This window comes from Mustela erminea, chromosome 2 (assembly GCF_009829155.1).
Source record: "Mustela erminea isolate mMusErm1 chromosome 2, mMusErm1.Pri, whole genome shotgun sequence".
In the NCBI taxonomy this organism is placed as follows: Eukaryota; Metazoa; Chordata; class Mammalia; order Carnivora; family Mustelidae; genus Mustela; species Mustela erminea.
In genome coordinates this window covers 74,924,888-74,941,625 of record NC_045615.1, presented here as the reverse complement: position 1 = coordinate 74,941,625, position 16,738 = coordinate 74,924,888, and the positions used below count along the sequence as shown (strand labels likewise).

The window sequence follows — 16,738 nt, the reverse complement described above, 5'->3', positions numbered from 1 at the left end:
TTCTCCTACTCATTTTAGTTTGTCTCAATACCAATTTTATATAATAAAATTAACATTGATATTTACTATGTGTGATGCTCTATGCTAAGAGCTTTTTATGTGTTGTATCATTTAGTTCTCAAGTGAACCCATGTGGTCAATACCACCATTACAAGGGGAAACTGAGGCCCAGAGAGCTTAAGTGCCACCCTCAAATCACACACCTAGGAAGTGCTGGAGCCAGACTGAGTTGGCGTGACCATAGAACCCCTATTCTTTATCAATATACTGTGGATATGTAGGCAATTATTTAGAAAATCACCATGGGGTTCCCCTGGAAAAAAATACCCCAACTCTGTCATATAACTGGGAGTTTTTCACTTAGAAGTTTACAGACTATACCTACACACAAAGTGTACCTGAAATGTAAAACCCCATTCCAAGCCAGCCTTTTTTTTTTCTAAATAAAAATATCATCTCTCCACTTAATTTTAATTCACTGTGACATTTAATGGATACCTAAAATGCCCAAGACACTTGGTTATATGCTGTGAGGGATATCAAAACTAACAAGATAATGATCTTGATTTCAAGGTAATTCCTATGTCCAGACCCAATAAGTATATAATTATGATATAAACCCAAATATGGTAAATGCCATATAAGTCCAATAATCCTAGTGCCATAAGGAAATCGACAAATGATGATGTATGGTTTGGAGGATCAGGAAAGGCTTCAAAGAGTAAGTGACTTTTGAGCTGGTCATTCTATGAATAGAGTTTGGACATGTGGAAAGGGAAGGGAAAACAAAACAGTGAGTAGAAGCAGAGGATTTGCAACTTTGCTTTCTTTAGGGACTAGGCGGGTATAGTAGATGAGTGACATATATGGAGTAAGTATAGGAACTAGGATAATTGGAGAGGATGTTCCCTTTCCCCCAAAATACATTCATATTCAAATATTTTTTAAAAAACACTGTGCCAAACAGAATACTTTTCTGGCCAAATTCTTGGCCCAGGCCCACTAAACTGTGACTTCTGGGTAGGAAATGTTTTGAAAATGGCAAACATTTAAATTAGTTGAAGGAATGTGTATTGGGGAATAATGGGAAGTAAAGCTGGGAAATTGTCTTGAGATATAGACTAACCACTGGATTTGGCATCATACCTTTGATCCCCTGGTTTTTATACATGTTTGTTAAATGAGTATTATGGGGAGTTGTAAATGCCAGGCCATTGAGGAATTTGTTAATTCAGTAGGTGATGAGGACCATTAAAGGTAAAGAGGGAGTTGTTTCCTTAATCCAGTCATCCATCCAACCACACATTTATTCACTCAGTCAGCAGAACTGAGCACTCTTTTGTGTCAGCAGAACTGAGCACTCTGTGCTTGACTCTGAGGACTCTCAGTAAACATTCTGTCTTCAGCGGCATTAGCATTGTGATCTGTATTGTGTCTTTGGACCGTTTATTCTGACAGCAGTCTGTGTAATGAGAAGAAAGAGGTTGGAGGCAGGGGGATATTAGAAGTTAATGCACGAGTCCAACAAGAGAAACTGAAGGGAGTATAGCAGTTCCTCAAAAATTTAGAAATAGAATGACCCAAAATAAATATACCCAAAATAATTCAAAGCAGAGTCTCAGAGAGGTATTTGCACACTCATGTTCATAGCAGCGTTATTCAAAATAGCCAAAAGGTGGAAGTAACACAAGAGTCCACACATGGATAAATGGATAAACAAAATGTGGTATATACATACGTGGAATATTATTCAGCCTTAAGAGGAAAGAAATTTAGACAGTGTTAAACATGGATGAACTTATGCTAAGTGAAATAAGCCAGTCGCATAAAACACAAATACAATGATTTTACTTTTCTGAAGTACATAGAGTTGTCGAATTCATGGAGATGAGAATGTAGAAATGGGGAATGGTGGTTGCCAGACTCAGGAGAGAGAGGGGAATGGTAAGTCATTGTTTAATGGTCACAAAGTTTCAGTCTTTTTCTTTCTTTCTTTCTTTCTTTCTTTCTTTCTTTCTTTCTTTCTTTCTCTTTTTTAAGATTTTATTTATTTATTTGTCACAGAGAGATCACAAGTAGGCAGAGAGGCAGGCAGAGAGAGAGGGGGAAGCAGGCTCCCTGCTGAGCAGAGAGCCTGATGCGGGGCTTGATCCCAGGACCCTGAGACCATGACCTGAGCCAAAGGCAGAGGCTTAACCCACTGAGCCACCCAGGCGCCCCAAAGTTTCAGTCTTAAAAGAGAAAGTGTTCTGGAGATGGACACCGGTGATGGTTGCCCAACAGTGTGAATGTACTTAATACCACTGAACTATGCACTTAAAAATGGTTAAGGTGTTAAGTTTTATGTCTATTTTACCACAATTAGAAATGATTTTGAAATGAGTTTCTAAATTTGGGTGCTGGAACCATAAGGGCTTCACAGTTAATTGCTGGTGGATGGTTAAGAAAGGTGGACAATTCCATGGAGAAAATGAGATTTGAAACTCAGATTATTTTTGAGGATCATGCTTTCTCTAAGTTCCTTATAGAGAAGGCCAGTACAGTGGGATAAATCTTGTCTTATCTGCTAAAATTTGGAGTGAAGATCCTGGCAGGCCCTTTATGTGGAGGTGTGCTATAGTTAAATAGAATGCTGGTCGGGAGCTCAGAAAAGACACCACGATGAGAAAGAATGTGAGGAGTCACCTATAAAGAGGCACTGGTTAAACATGTGTAAATGAGATTTCTGTGATGGACCATGTGGTAAGAGAAGAGGATGTCATTTGGAGAAAGATAAGAAAATGAAAAACAGAAGCAGCAGTCAGAAAAGTGGGAGAGGAAATGACACCACAGTGCCTTGACAACTAAAAAAGTGAAGGTGGTCTGCCATGCCTAAAATTGGAGAGATAAAAAAGATTTAGGATGAGGGCTGGATTTTACTTAAAGTCCCTCATTTGCAGTCAGGAGGTCTGTGACCCTTAACAGAGTGGTTTTGGTAAGGTGTCATGGAAAACCAGGTTTTCGTAAAATTCATACCTGTTAGGCTTGGCTGAACAAAGCAAGTTGAGTTGAAAGAGTGGAGTAATTAATTCAAGCAGCCAATAATGAAGTCATTAGGCATGAGATGACAAACTTCTGGATGGTTAAGAATAGGAACGAGATAAAACGTGAAAGAATCATTTCAAAAGGATAATCAATGGGACTCAGTGATGGAAAGAAAAGGAATAGTCAGATCTAATTTCATGTTTTTAAGCCTTTGAGTTGGTGTGTAGTGATGTTATTGATAGGGATGTTGGAAGAGAATGTAATTTAGAGGAATGAGGAATTGGTCTCTATGCATAGGAAACTAGTTACAGTGAAGGAAGCATTCCATGGAGATGTGCGTGTTGGATTTATGGAAACTATTCACTGGGGGAACTGGTAATGCTGAACTTGAGAGAGAACACAAGAATAATAAGGCACATTTGGGTTGGTCAAAAAGAGGCTTTGGCTTAACTAATGAAAATGATAGTTATTTTTATTTGCTATAAATCAGTGCAAGTCTATGTTATAAATTAGGTGGGAATCAGGAATGATTTGCAAAAAAAAAAAAAAAGAAGAAGAAGAAGAAGAAGCAGCTAGATGGACGGCAGTAGAGTTCCTTCTTTTCTCTGTTGGTCTGATTTTGAATGTAGCAAAGCAATGAAGCATTTACGTTGAAGATTTTTAAGTCCTGCAGTTTTTTTATTTCAAATGATAGACTTTTTTAGAACAGTGTTATATCTAGCCTTATAGTGGATATAGAATGAATTAGTAAGATAATTTGGAGACATTGTCATCTAATTTTGTAAGTAAAATACAATTTTATTCTAGAATATTTTTGTGATTAATCATGAAGTTAAAAATTGAATTAACCTGAACTCTTGTTTTAGTTTGAGTCACTGAGTTTGCCTGAGGTTCTTTTTTCTAAATATTTTGTAAGACCCAACTGAAGATTCACTTCCTAAGAGCTCTTTGAACCCCAGCCAGTGAAGGGACCAACAGATACAAAACATTTATATAACAGCTGCCTTATGTTATGGTGATTTTTTTAAACAGATAGAGAAAAGACACAATATTCCATTTTTAACCATAAATATGTAAGGTATAGGTAAGTATTTGACAATATAGTATAATTTTAAGGTATACAATTATATTTTATTATTTTTAAAAATATTTTATTTATTTGAGAGAGAGTGAGAGAGCACATGAACAGGGGGAGGCTGCAGAGGGACAAGCAGATTCCCTCCTGAGCGGGGAGCCTGACTGGGGCTTGATCCTAGGTCCCTGAGAAAAATGACCTGAGCCAAAGTCGGGTGTTTAACTGACTGAGCCACCCAGGCAACACTACAATTATATTTTAGCATATAATTTCATATCTTTAAAACTGAAAGAACTTATAAAGGAAAAGATCTGAAAATAGTGTTATCAAGTTAATGCAGCTTTACTAGTTTCAAGACAAATGCTAATTATTGTATGTACTCCTCGGGGGCACAATTTGTCAAGGGTACCAGACACATTTCTTCCAGGAAGACAGAAGGTTATAAGCAAGGCTGGCCACCAGACCATACTCACACTTGGATAATTGTAGTGATAAGGTCTTTGGAGTGCTACAAAAGTGCAGCTTCTCCGATAGCTATCATAATCCTGTCTAACTCACGAGTGTGCCATAGGTCATACCCTGGAAAGCAAACAGCTTTTATCTTTTTTATAGCGTTAGAGACTGTGTTCTAGAAAATGATTTAATTCCACAGATGTTATATCCTAAAATATTAAATGAAAAGTTTGATGATCTTCAGGAGTTTCTGAATGTTTTGACTTGATTATGTAGTGCATATACTTTATAATTACATTTGTGTTATCTGTTTGCTTCCCTGTAGAAGAATAAGCCTCCCAACCCACCAGCTTTTATCTTCATGATTGATGTTTCATATAGTAACATCAAGAACGGACTCGTGAAGCTCATATGTGAAGAACTGAAGACTGTGCTGGATAAACTTCCAAAGTAAGGGAACTCCCATTATTTCCAGAATTTGTACAGTATTAGTGACTTAGTTTACTGGCCAGAAAACAAGTGCTGACCCATGGGTATCTTTTGCTAATGAGGACATCGAACAATTATTTATAAATCAAACAGCACTATTTTTTTCTTGCGTCCTTAAAAAGTCCACAGTTATCTTTTGTACAAAGCAAAAGAAACAAACTGATAAAAATTAACGCTATGGTGAACAATATTCAAAATACATTATAAGTTATAAGGAGAATCCCAACACTGCTATGGGAAAGACCTTTGGAAATCTGGTATTCACTTTCAAAGAGGTTGATTTTCCAGCGGAAACTGATCGTTGTGGGTTGTGGTAGAGTTCTAAGGGATGCCAGGAGATGGAACTATTGTCTTAGGGCAGAGATGGTGCTTTTTAGCCACAGTCCCTTTGCCCTTCTACACTGTCAGACCCCCTTTGCCACTTTACTGCCTCCAGTTACTAGCACAAGGCAAATCACTTTCCTTGCCACTGCAGGGGGCGATGCACAAAAGGTAAGGTGGAAAGGTATTTTAGCAAACATGGCTACTTTGTATAGGGTGCAAACTAGTTGTTTAGGGTGGGAAGTAACATCTAGTAAGAAGGTCCTTTATGAGAGGAAATGTGGTTAAGAAAAAGGCTAAGGAATAGTGTCTGAAACCTAGTGTCTGCACCAGGCTCAACATCTCCCACCCCTCCCTGTCTCCCAAACACAAGCAATCTCTGTTCTGGAAAGCGATGCTTTGAGGGATGGGTTGTCTGTAGCCCTTAGGGCTTCCTGAGCCCTTGGGCGCCCATTCCTGTATATTCATTCTGCATGTGGCTGCTGCATTGGTGCATGTGAGCCTCAAAGAATGAACTCTGGACCTCCCAGGAGTCGCTTTGTTTGTATCTACGAAGCCCAAGTCATAATATTCTCAAGGATGGTTTGGAAAAGCCATGGGGATGTTTAAAAAACATTGAGGTGATTTCAAACTGAATTCTAAAATGAAGAATGAAATGGGAGCAATTCAAGGATGGGGCATAAGAAAGGCATGTGATGCCTGCTAACTGTGACTGTAGCTTCTGTTACCTCATTCTTAGCAATACTTGAGAAGTGTGGACTTTCTGATGAATATCGTGTATCTTTTTTTTTCTTTTTTAAAGGAGTCATCTTTTTTTTTTTTTAAGATGTTCTTTATTTATTAGTCAGAGAGAGAGAGTGTGTGAGCATGGGTGGGGGATGGGGCAGAGGGAGAAGCAGGCTCCACACTGAGCAAAGAGCCTGATGTGGGGCTCCATCCCAGGATCCTGGGATCATGGCCAAAGGCAGGCGCTTAACCGATGAGCCACCCATGTGTCCCTGGGTATCATATATCTTGTAGACTTCTCTCACAGGGCTGTTTTAATTCTAAATCTGAACTTGGAGCTTGAATAATATGAAAGAAGACTACTCTAATTTCTGGAAGTAATGTCTCTCTCTTTTACCTTCTCTCAAACTGGTTAGATTAGGCTCTCCTCTTCTCATAGTTACTTCACCAACCCCTTGTTCCTTTCCAGCACAGTGGTGATATGAAGTGTATAGCCTGTTGATATAAGTCATGAAACCACACTCCTTCCTTAGATGTCATCATGACTTTTATAGCCCATTGGAGCAGATTGTGACTTTAGCAAAAGATAGGAGAAAAAAAAGGATGCTGCTAGTTATTCCCTGCTACTATTTAAGTATCTCTCTCAAAAGTTTTAATTGAAGCCAAAATGCCTTTTCTTCTCTTATCTTTTAAAGCAAATCCAGTTGCTCTTTTTCTTCTTCCCTGAAGTTTGTTTTGGGCTCTGTATGTGTGTAACTTTATATTTTTATTAAGATTGCCAACAGTCTGATTTACTTCTTTGAACCAGGTAATATGCCAAATAGCCCTTTTTAAGCACAGAATATGTTGTCTTGATTAATGTCTAAGGTATGTTCATCTCTTCGCTAATCTTTTGAAAAGTAAAGGCCCCGTTCTTTACCATTTAACTTTGAATTTACATCTTTGATTTTGCTAGATGACATTTCTGTCTGGTTTCTCTGGAACAGGAAAGAAAAGATTTGAAATATTTCATCTGTTGTTCAGATCAAGCAGTTGAGTTTTTTCTGGTTGTTTTTAATGCTGCTGTAGCTAAAATGTTCAAAATGCTTTATTGTGGAATACTCTGATTCATCTAGTTACTAATATCTTCAGTTTTGCTCTGTCAGATTCATTCCATTAAAATAATAGGGACATGTGTTGAGGGAAGTGGTAATGGAAAAGCAGAAGAAGAAAGACATATTGTTCTGTGTGATATCCCTTATGTAACTTTATTAAATTTATATGGAATTAATATGAAGGAAAGGTTGAGATTGCATTTCCTTCTGGCTATGATTTAACAAAGCAGTTATACTGTTGAACAAGAAAATGTTAAGATATTTCTTTGTTTCTCAAACAAATTTTCAAAAAACATATGTTCCTATGAAAACATATACTAATATTTTGCAATAATGTGAGATGTTCTGATTAGATGTTTTTTAAAATGCTAATTTAGATTTTAAGTGAACCCTGTGAATCCCAGGATATGCCTTTCCTATCACTTGAAAATGTCCAAATCCAATGGGGAATAGCAATATAGATTCTTCTCTGCAATTTTTCTTTTGTGTCTTTTTCCTTAATTGACTCTAAATTAACTCTTAAAAAGAGAATAAATGCTCTCAAGGTTTGCCAGACATTTATCACCTTATGTAATAAAAGGTTTACTCGGAAATGGGAGCTTAGCCAGTGGTGTGTTGGTAACTGCATCTCAAATAAATAAAGCCTTAATTGTAATGTTTTCTCATTCCTGTGGTGTAAAATACTTAAAGCCAGTCCGATTTTAAACTAGGAAGGCGACATCACTAAACAGGACTTTAGAAGAGATGGATACAGTCAGTTTCTCAATTTGGGCTCTAGCTTGCCATTCATCCTAAATACAGCCTTTCACCATCATGATAATCCTCCTCAACATACCTCTACCTCCCTATGTTAGACTGGACCCTGTCAAGAGCAGAGGGCATAAACTTTGGGTCTTTATTGGTTTATAGTCAATGATTCATGATACATTAACTATAAGGCACTATATACTAAGAGCCTTATGAGAATGATTTATAGGAATTTAGAAGAAGAAATGATGTCTCGTTGGTAGCATCCAGGGGCTTTGAGAGAGGAAGAGTGCTTGGTCTTAAAGAGTAAAATTCTAATAAATAGTGGGTTGGGGGTGAGGGGAAGGAGAACATGGGTACAGTATAGTATAATGGTTAGTTGCATAAAATCATACAGTTTAGGATATTGAGGGGGGATGTGTGTGGGGGGTTAAGTGTATGTGCAGTAGAAAGAATAAGGATACCATTTCTAAAAATTTTTGCAAGAGTCCAGAATATAAACATTTACCAAGTGCTTTTGGAAGGGATTGTGAGGATCTATTTAAACTTGCCTACCCATTTGTGAAGGCCACAGTGAAGAATAAATATCCTCAATTAGCAAAGGAAATAAAGAAGAAATAGAGTTTAAAGTCAGTAGTTTGTCAGCCTGTACTCTGCTGAAACATCAAAGAAATTGGGAAGTCTGCAGTGGGATCAACAATTTGAACTTAAGATACGTTCATCTATATATTTTATTTTCCTTTCTTTTGTACTCAAGTAACTTGTTATTGCTATGTGCAAAGTTTAGAAACTGAGCATACTAGGTTCCTTTTTTAAAAAGGAAATAAGTTTTACTGCCATCTAAGGATCAAAGAAAATGGCAAAAATCTTTTGTGGCTGTCATGTAACCATTGAGCACTGTTCTATCCACTAATGAAAATTAGTAAGAACTTCAATAGTATTTTAGGAGGGAGAGGGGAGGGAAAGGGAGACCAAGAGAGAGAAACTTAGGTCAATATTAACTGAGATTTAGACCATTCATCTCTGAGTATACTTCATATACATATACTTGAATAAGAACATTTATGCCTTTACTCCTTTCAGGAAGATTAAGGCCTTATCTTGGATTTCTCAAAAAAAATTTATTTTTTGTCATGGTTTTAGAGCTTTTATTACTTTTATTGTCTTGCCATGACCTCACCAATGACTATCTAATAAGAATTACATCATCAATTCGTATATATGGTTTATTTTATGTATTCATATAGTGTATGGCTTTCAAAAATCTCTCAATTTCCATTGAGATTCTCTAGACTCTGTAAGAAAAGGATCACACAGAAGGAGCAAGTCCTTTCTTGATAAAAATAGCTGTCTGTAATCTGAGTGTGCCTTTGTCTTGGTTCAGATGTTCCATTTGTTCTTCTGACCTTCTGGTGACTTCTGAGAGAGCTTTGTTTATAAAGAATATAATATGCTTACCTTTTTTGGGAAAAGAAAAACCATACTTTGTAATTGCTGTGGACTGAAAATACATATATTAAAGAAATGTATTTTTACATCTGTTTGACTTCTTTAACCTAGAATTTTGATAATTTTTTATCAACTTACTTATTTTTGTAATATTCCCTATCACTTAGTGCGACTCAGTATTTTTTTATACCAGTAAACAATAATTAAGAGCAAAACTTTTAACATGTCTTTCATATATTTAATAGAAGGTATACTTACTGAATTTCTGATAGAAACCTCTCATAAATATGTGAAAGAACTTCAAACACGGTGTTTTCCTCATAGGGAAGAGCAAGAAGAAACTTCTGCAATCCGAGTTGGTTTTATCACATATAACAAAGTGCTGCATTTCTTTAATGTAAAGAGTAACTTGGCCCAGCCTCAGATGATGGTGGTAACTGACGTTGGAGAAGTCTTTGTTCCTCTGTTGGATGGTTTCCTTGTCAACTATCAAGAATCCCAATCTGTGATTCACAAGTAAATATCAAGTGTTTTATAATTTAGATACGAATGAGGTATCGTTTTTAATTGTTTTGACTCAAGCATTGTTTTGTTTTGTCATTGACAAGGGGCTTTTAACACATGGGTTATAAAACTCCATTGTTTATGTTCTATTTTAAATGTATACCAATATCTAATAGTAGGCATTTTGTTCTGTTTTGTTTTGTTTTTTAGAGAGAGAGAGAGAGAGACAGCAATGGGGAGGGGCAGAGTGGGAGAGAGAGAGTCTTAAGCAGGCTCCATGCCCAGCATGGAGCCCAGTGTGGGGCTTGATCTCATGACCCTGAGATCATGACTTGAGCCAAAATCAAGAGTCAGGTACTTAACCAACTAAGCCCCCCAGGTGCCCCAAGGAGGACTTTTTTTTTTTAATACTCATACTCAACCAGACTGGCCCCTTCTCTTTGCTGGAGAGAGATATTTTCTGCATATAAATGAGTGTATTCAATGATGATGATAATAACTGAAGATATAGGCACTGTTCCAAGAATTTATAGTTGAAGAAATCAAAAATGTAAATGGTGAAAAAATATTTACAAAAGGTACGCTTTTGTAAATGTTCCAAACAAATCATAAATTTTGGTTCCAAAACATGCCAGGATATCATTCCCTATGGAATAGCCTATGAAAGTCACCCATAGGTGTTTAGTGTGAAATAAATACCAGATGTGTTTAGGCTTGAAATGCTAGTGATTTATTTCTTGAAGTTTATTACAAATATGCCAAACATTTAAAAACTTTTACTCATTCATGTCTTATAGTTTATTGGACCAGATTCCAGAGATGTTTGCAGACTCTAATGAAAATGAGACTGTCTTTGCTCCTGTCATCCAGGCTGGCATGGAAGCACTAAAGGTGAGAAGTCTTTTTTTAATTGCTAGTAAATAAATTTTAAAACACACACACACACACACACACACATATGCACGCACAGGAAGTTTCATCTATGAAAGAAAATACAGTCTTCTTTAAAACATGTAGTTTGCTAGAGGCTGTTCCAAACTTCCCTACAAATCTTAGAAGGAAATGGCCTAAATCATGGATTGCTCCCAGCGTTTACATTCCAGAACTATTAGCATCTGAGCAACTGATTTTGTCAGGGTTTCCAGTTTAACTCCTCCCTTTGGCTTTTATATGAACTTTATATGATCTATTTTTAAATTACTTCAACAATATCCAAACCAGATAGGGAGGGAACAATACCCATATCACCCTCTTCTTCCTTGGGGTTTTCAAACATTCAAGGGTAAGGCCTGTGACAGGCAGTGACAGATGTGCATGCCACATAGGGCCTTGCTGAATGCCCAGAGCAGATGCAAGGTTGGCCATGGCTTCAGTTGGGAAGCTGAGCCCTAATGACTCCGGTCATTTTCATAGTAATAAAGACAGAACTCTGAAAAAGACAAAATGATTGAAAAGTTCTGACTGTTGATCATTGTTACCTTAGCACCAAGAGTCAAACCACTTTGACCTGCACAGCTTAGTGCCTAAAAAATTGATTTTTAAGTTTGATTATTAAAGTTAAATTGAAATTAACTTTTAAAATAAAATGACTGGTAATAATAACAATAACAGTAGTGATAATAACAAACAGCAAGAATATTGCTAAAGAACCAAATTTCTGAAATATTCTATAGAAATTTTGTCTAAACATTGTAGTTTTGTTTTGTTTCAGGATTTCATTTATTTATTTGACAGAGGGAAGGGGCAGAGGGAGAATCAGACTCCCCTGCTGAGGAGGGAGCCCAATGTGGGGCCTGATCCCAGGAACCTGGGATCATGACCTAAGCCAAAGGCAGATGCTTAACCAACTGAGCCACCCAGGTGCCCCTGTAGTTTGGTTTTAGTACAGTGAGTCTTTCTTGGGTTTTCTGATCTTCAGAGTACTCATTGAATAAAAAATTACAGATGTCCCTTAAAAATCTTCAGAATACTGTCAATTTAACATAAAATTAAAAATAAATTCTACATCATAAAGTGATATGGACAAGTTAGGGTCCATCTAGTGGAAACCAATACTAATCATTGGTTGGGCTACAGAACGACATGGAAATTCCTATTTTATTCCACATTGAAGAAAACAAATATTTTCCATTTCTATTTGGAAGAGTTATATTATTGTTCTCTCTTCCAGTAAGGTGTCTAGAAATGCTAGGTAAATTTCCTGATATATGGTCATCAATATATGAATCTATGAGTCTTTCTACTCTAAGAAATTAGTATTGGGTATAGAACTGTATTCATGTGCTCTTGCCTGAGAAGAAAGGTGAGTGGATATTCGTAGGCCAGCACATCATCAGTTAAGACAGTAGAGTGGTAAGAGGAGCGCAGGTGTGGTTTCTACAGCATCCCAGCCCAGCCCTAATTTCATTTCTGAAAGGGAGCAATGATGTGTTCCTACTGCCAGTTCACGAGACATCTAGAGGCTTTTTAGCAGCTTTGAAAGACAAAATCGATAAATGAGATTTGTCCACATGCATTCCATGTGTCTGAAATGTGGTGTTACCTAGGATACATTACTGGGAAACCACTGTGTTTGGTAATAACTGTAATGCTCTTCATAGTTACTCATGCACTAATAGCTAGAGCAGTCAGCATTCTCTGTGCTCATTTACCAGAGGCCAGTTCATTTCATCCAGTGTATTTTTGTATCTTTTGCATATTATTTTTTGTTATATTTGCAATTTTATTTTTAGAGTAATTAATGTACTCTTTCATACTGAAGTTTAAAAATGAGAACCAATATCTAAATATAACAACTCAGAATAACTTCACAAATATCAAAGTTAGTAAATTGTGGAATTCTTACAAAATGTTAAGAACTGTCAGGTTGCCTGGCTGGCTTGGTTGGTGGAACATGTGACCCTTGATCTCAGGATTTTGAGTTTGAGCACCAAGTTGACTGTGGAGATTCCTTAAAAATAAAATATTTTAAAAGTAAAAGAACTACCTTTATAGAAGGGGAAGAATTGTCTTTTAACAAAGATAGGAAACTGCCTTTTATCAAGTGACAGTGCTGGACATAAGTTGGTGGCAGTTACTGTCCTGTGCCTGCTGGCCCCTGTCTTCATGCAGAGGTGGAATGGTGCTCCACCACGCTGTGGAAGAAGAAGCCAGACAGTCACTCCTTGATTAAGGAGTCATGGGGTCACGTGTGAAAAGGTGCCTACTTTTTAAAAATGCAGATTTCTGGCTCCTCTCCCAGAGATGCTGATTCATCAGCTCCCCATTTGATCACGCATATTTGGGAACCACCAGCAAAAGGAATTATTATTCATTGTGCAATCCCTGAGAACAGCCTTACATTATGGTATCTCACCAGGAAATTCAGTACCTGACCAGTACGACTTCGCATGTTACTTTTGCACTAGGAATGCTTTCACTTAACCATGATTAAAATCTTGCCCTAAGCTTTTCATTAGCGGTTAGATTAAGAGAAAACACTGTGAGGAAAGTTTCTTTCTTGTGTGCAACATTAAATGAAGATTTTATTGCATATTAATCAATTTCTTACGTGTAGAAAGATTTACTAGCTAGTTCCCTAGAGTCAGTTTTTATAAGCATTATAACTCCTAATATTCCTTCTAGCCTTAACTACCAAGAAAGATACCAATAATACTTGGGGTAGATTTTCCATTTTAATTACTTCCTTTCCATGACCTTCTTGCTATTTTCTAGTTCTTTACATTTACCTTGGTGATTCTTTTGTATGTATATCTTTAGCTGTCAATTTCTTCCAAACTTATTTATAAGTAGGTAGTAGATACCAAAAAAACCCAACTTAATGAGAAGCTTCTCCTTCATTTGCCAGAAAGATTCTGGGTGGTTATAATTCACTGTATGAGAGCAGAGACCACTGTAGTACAGTTGGAACTCATGTGCAGTTTATGCTTTCTGCCTTAGAGAAACCTGATTAGGTTTCAATGAAGAAAACAATTTTTCCAAATAGGATAAAAGTGTGTGTGTGTGTGTGTGTGTGTGTGTGTGTGTTCTCTGCCTCTCACACTGAGAGTATCTCATCATCTCTTCAGGCCCCCTGTGGCTAAAAAGCAGTCAGGCTTACGTGTGGGTAACTTGCATACACGGGCCCTACGCTGCTTGCCTGAAGTCATTATTAGGCAAAGAGCTAACATTTTTGAGAATTTGCAGGATAGTATCTAAATACCGAGACCACATCATTCATTCTCTTGTTCTTTCAATCAAGAAAGATCTATTCAATGTTTTGTTAGGCAATGTGAAGACTACTGTTTCTAGTTCTAAGTTGCTTACAATGTGGTAGAAAAAACGTTAACTCTGTAATACAAGGCATATTTATTGCTTGTATTGCCCAAAAGAGGGGGAGTGGGGGAGAGCAAAGAGTAACTTTGGAAAGACCAGGACTGTGGCTGGCCAGCTGGAGTGCTCAGGGGATTATGACAAGAGGCCAGAGATGAGAGTCTCATCTTCTGTGGACAGGGCATAAAAACTGAAAGAACATCGAAGTGCAGTGTTTTTTGTGTATCCACGTGAAGACATTTGAAAACTGGACTCCTCCATTTGAATTACAGCTTTATAGCTAGACGCCAAGGAAAATTTGTGTATAATTAGTTGTAATAAACCTCTTGAAGCACAGAGAGACAACAAAAACTAACAACACGTGCTAATTTGTCACAAAGATAAAGAAGGGAAAGTTTGGAAAGTTCTTATACATATTTTCTCAAAAGTCTCTGAACTATTCAACTGCAAGCTTCAATACACTTTTCTTGTTCTCTTAGTGCCTTTTTTTCCATGTAGTCTTTCAAAGTCTGCATCTCTTCTCAAAATCTGACACTCATAACTCAACTGCATGTGAATTTCTGGTGTTGTCTATTAACTTGGCTGAACAATAGTTTTCTGAGTTAGCTATTAACTTCTACCAGAAAACTAGATAAGTAGAATTAGGCAACAAATTAGAAAGAAGTGGTCTTTAATGGTTATGCTTCAAACATATCACAAGTTGGGGAAATTTATCTTTAAGTTATCTTAATGTATTTCTACATTTGATTTCAAGGTGTGATACATCACAACATTCCTTCTAAAATTTATGGAGCACCTATAGAGTGAAAGCACTATCTAGACCCAGTAGGGCTTAGAGAAACACACTGTAGAGAAATCAGGGACCTTCTTTCTTCATAAGCCTGCAACCTGTAGAAGACCATAGGATATATAAAGTTGTGATTCATTATCATTAAATTTGATCTGCAAAGTAGAATGGAGATAGAGGGAGGTGGACGGCAACCAGTGCTGTCAAGGGTGAAATTAACATGTATCTCAGAGGAATAGACATTGGAATTAAATTTTGGGTAATGGATTCTCTAGGCCAGCCTTTCTTAACCTGTTTTCCATCATAATAAAAATGACATATGTCATTGTCATTTATCAATTCTATATGGTACATTAATGTGGACACAGTCAGGTTTTGGTAAAAACATCAGAGATTTATCAGAATTTAGAGCATAGAATGCCCTAGGAGCTTTTTCTTTTATTGCTTCTTACAAAAGATTTTATAAGTATATGCCTAATGAAATTATAAATCTAAAATTGTGCCATTTTAATTGCTAATGAATTAGAAAGAAATATGACTATTTTGTTTTTCTCAATAGTGAACTTTATTTTTCCAATAGGTCCTGATTTTTTCCTTTAGAGCTTTGCTCTATGGGTAATAGTAACAAGGCAATCGTGTATGTTTGTTTATGATTAACACCATATACTGGTTCATTGAATTCTCTCAACAATATTTTCATGTAGCTGCTGTTTTTCCTGTGTCACGTATTAGGTAACTAAAGCTTAGAGAAGTTAAATAATTTGCCCAGTATCACTCAGCTAAGAAATGGCTTGGACTCTTATCCATGCAGATAGGAATTAGGACCCATGCTCTTACGTACTGTGGTATACAATAACTGTACTTGAATGAGCAGAGAATGTAGGTGGATGGAGGTGAATGAATATCTAGATGGGCTGACAGTGAATTATTTAGGAGAACTGGGTAGGCCAGGCAAGAAAAGTTGGGGAGAAGATGGACCTCTAAAAAAGGTTCCATACCTTTTCTGCTACTCGAATTAAAATAAACAAAAAGTACTTTTATAACGATGAAAGTGATAGAAATAAAAAGTCAGTCATAGAATTTCAAAATTATTAACATGTCATTATCAGTATTACTATAAATTTTACTCAGATTTAATCATAGGAACTCGTGTGTCTTAATTGGCCCAAGTGTTGACAGTGTCTTTTTCCTGTGCAGTGTTTGTGTACCTGTGCTTCTTCACTCATCCTTGCCTTCTTTCTTACTTAGGCTATATCAATAATTTTGGGTGGGAGGCTAGTGCAGCAGTAAGATCACTGCTCACTGCTGACCACAACAAAGATGAGACAGGACACAGGTTATGCGCCCCTCCCCAGTGTCACTTAGGGAGACACATTAGGACAAGGCTAACCGGAATTCTCTCCATTTGTGTTTGGTTTTTTTCTTTTTTAGATTTTATTTATTTATTTATCTATTTGACAGAGAGATAGTGAGAGAGGGAACACAAGCAGGGGGAGTGGGAGAGGTAGAAGCAGGGTTTCCGCTGAGCAGGGAGCCTGACACAGGGCACAATCCCAGGACCCTGGGATCATGACCTGAGCCAAAGGGAGACGCTTAAGGACTGAGCCACCCAGGCACGCCTCTCCATTTGCTCTTTAATGTTATTCACAAACCCACGTACCTTAATAGTCGTAGCAGATAATTTTAAACGCCTCTTACCAGCTGACCTGGGCATACCAAAGTGTGCCACTAACCCAGTCTTCACGAACGACAGCTCCA

The 16,738-nt window shown here is 37.1% G+C and overlaps 1 protein-coding gene across 4 annotated transcripts in view; it reads left to right on the top strand.

Moving 5' to 3' along the window:
• Window positions 1-16,738, top strand: part of SEC24D (SEC24 homolog D, COPII coat complex component) — a 107,464-nt gene that overhangs the window by 67,762 nt on the left and 22,964 nt on the right. For all 4 annotated transcript variants that reach the window (XM_032333283.1, XM_032333285.1, XM_032333284.1 and 1 more), the window contains exons 11-13: window positions 4,878-5,002; window positions 9,703-9,894; window positions 10,680-10,773. In XM_032333283.1, the coding sequence (XP_032189174.1) occupies window positions 4,878-5,002; window positions 9,703-9,894; window positions 10,680-10,773 (411 nt within the window). The remainder of the gene's footprint in view (window positions 1-4,877; window positions 5,003-9,702; window positions 9,895-10,679; window positions 10,774-16,738) is intronic.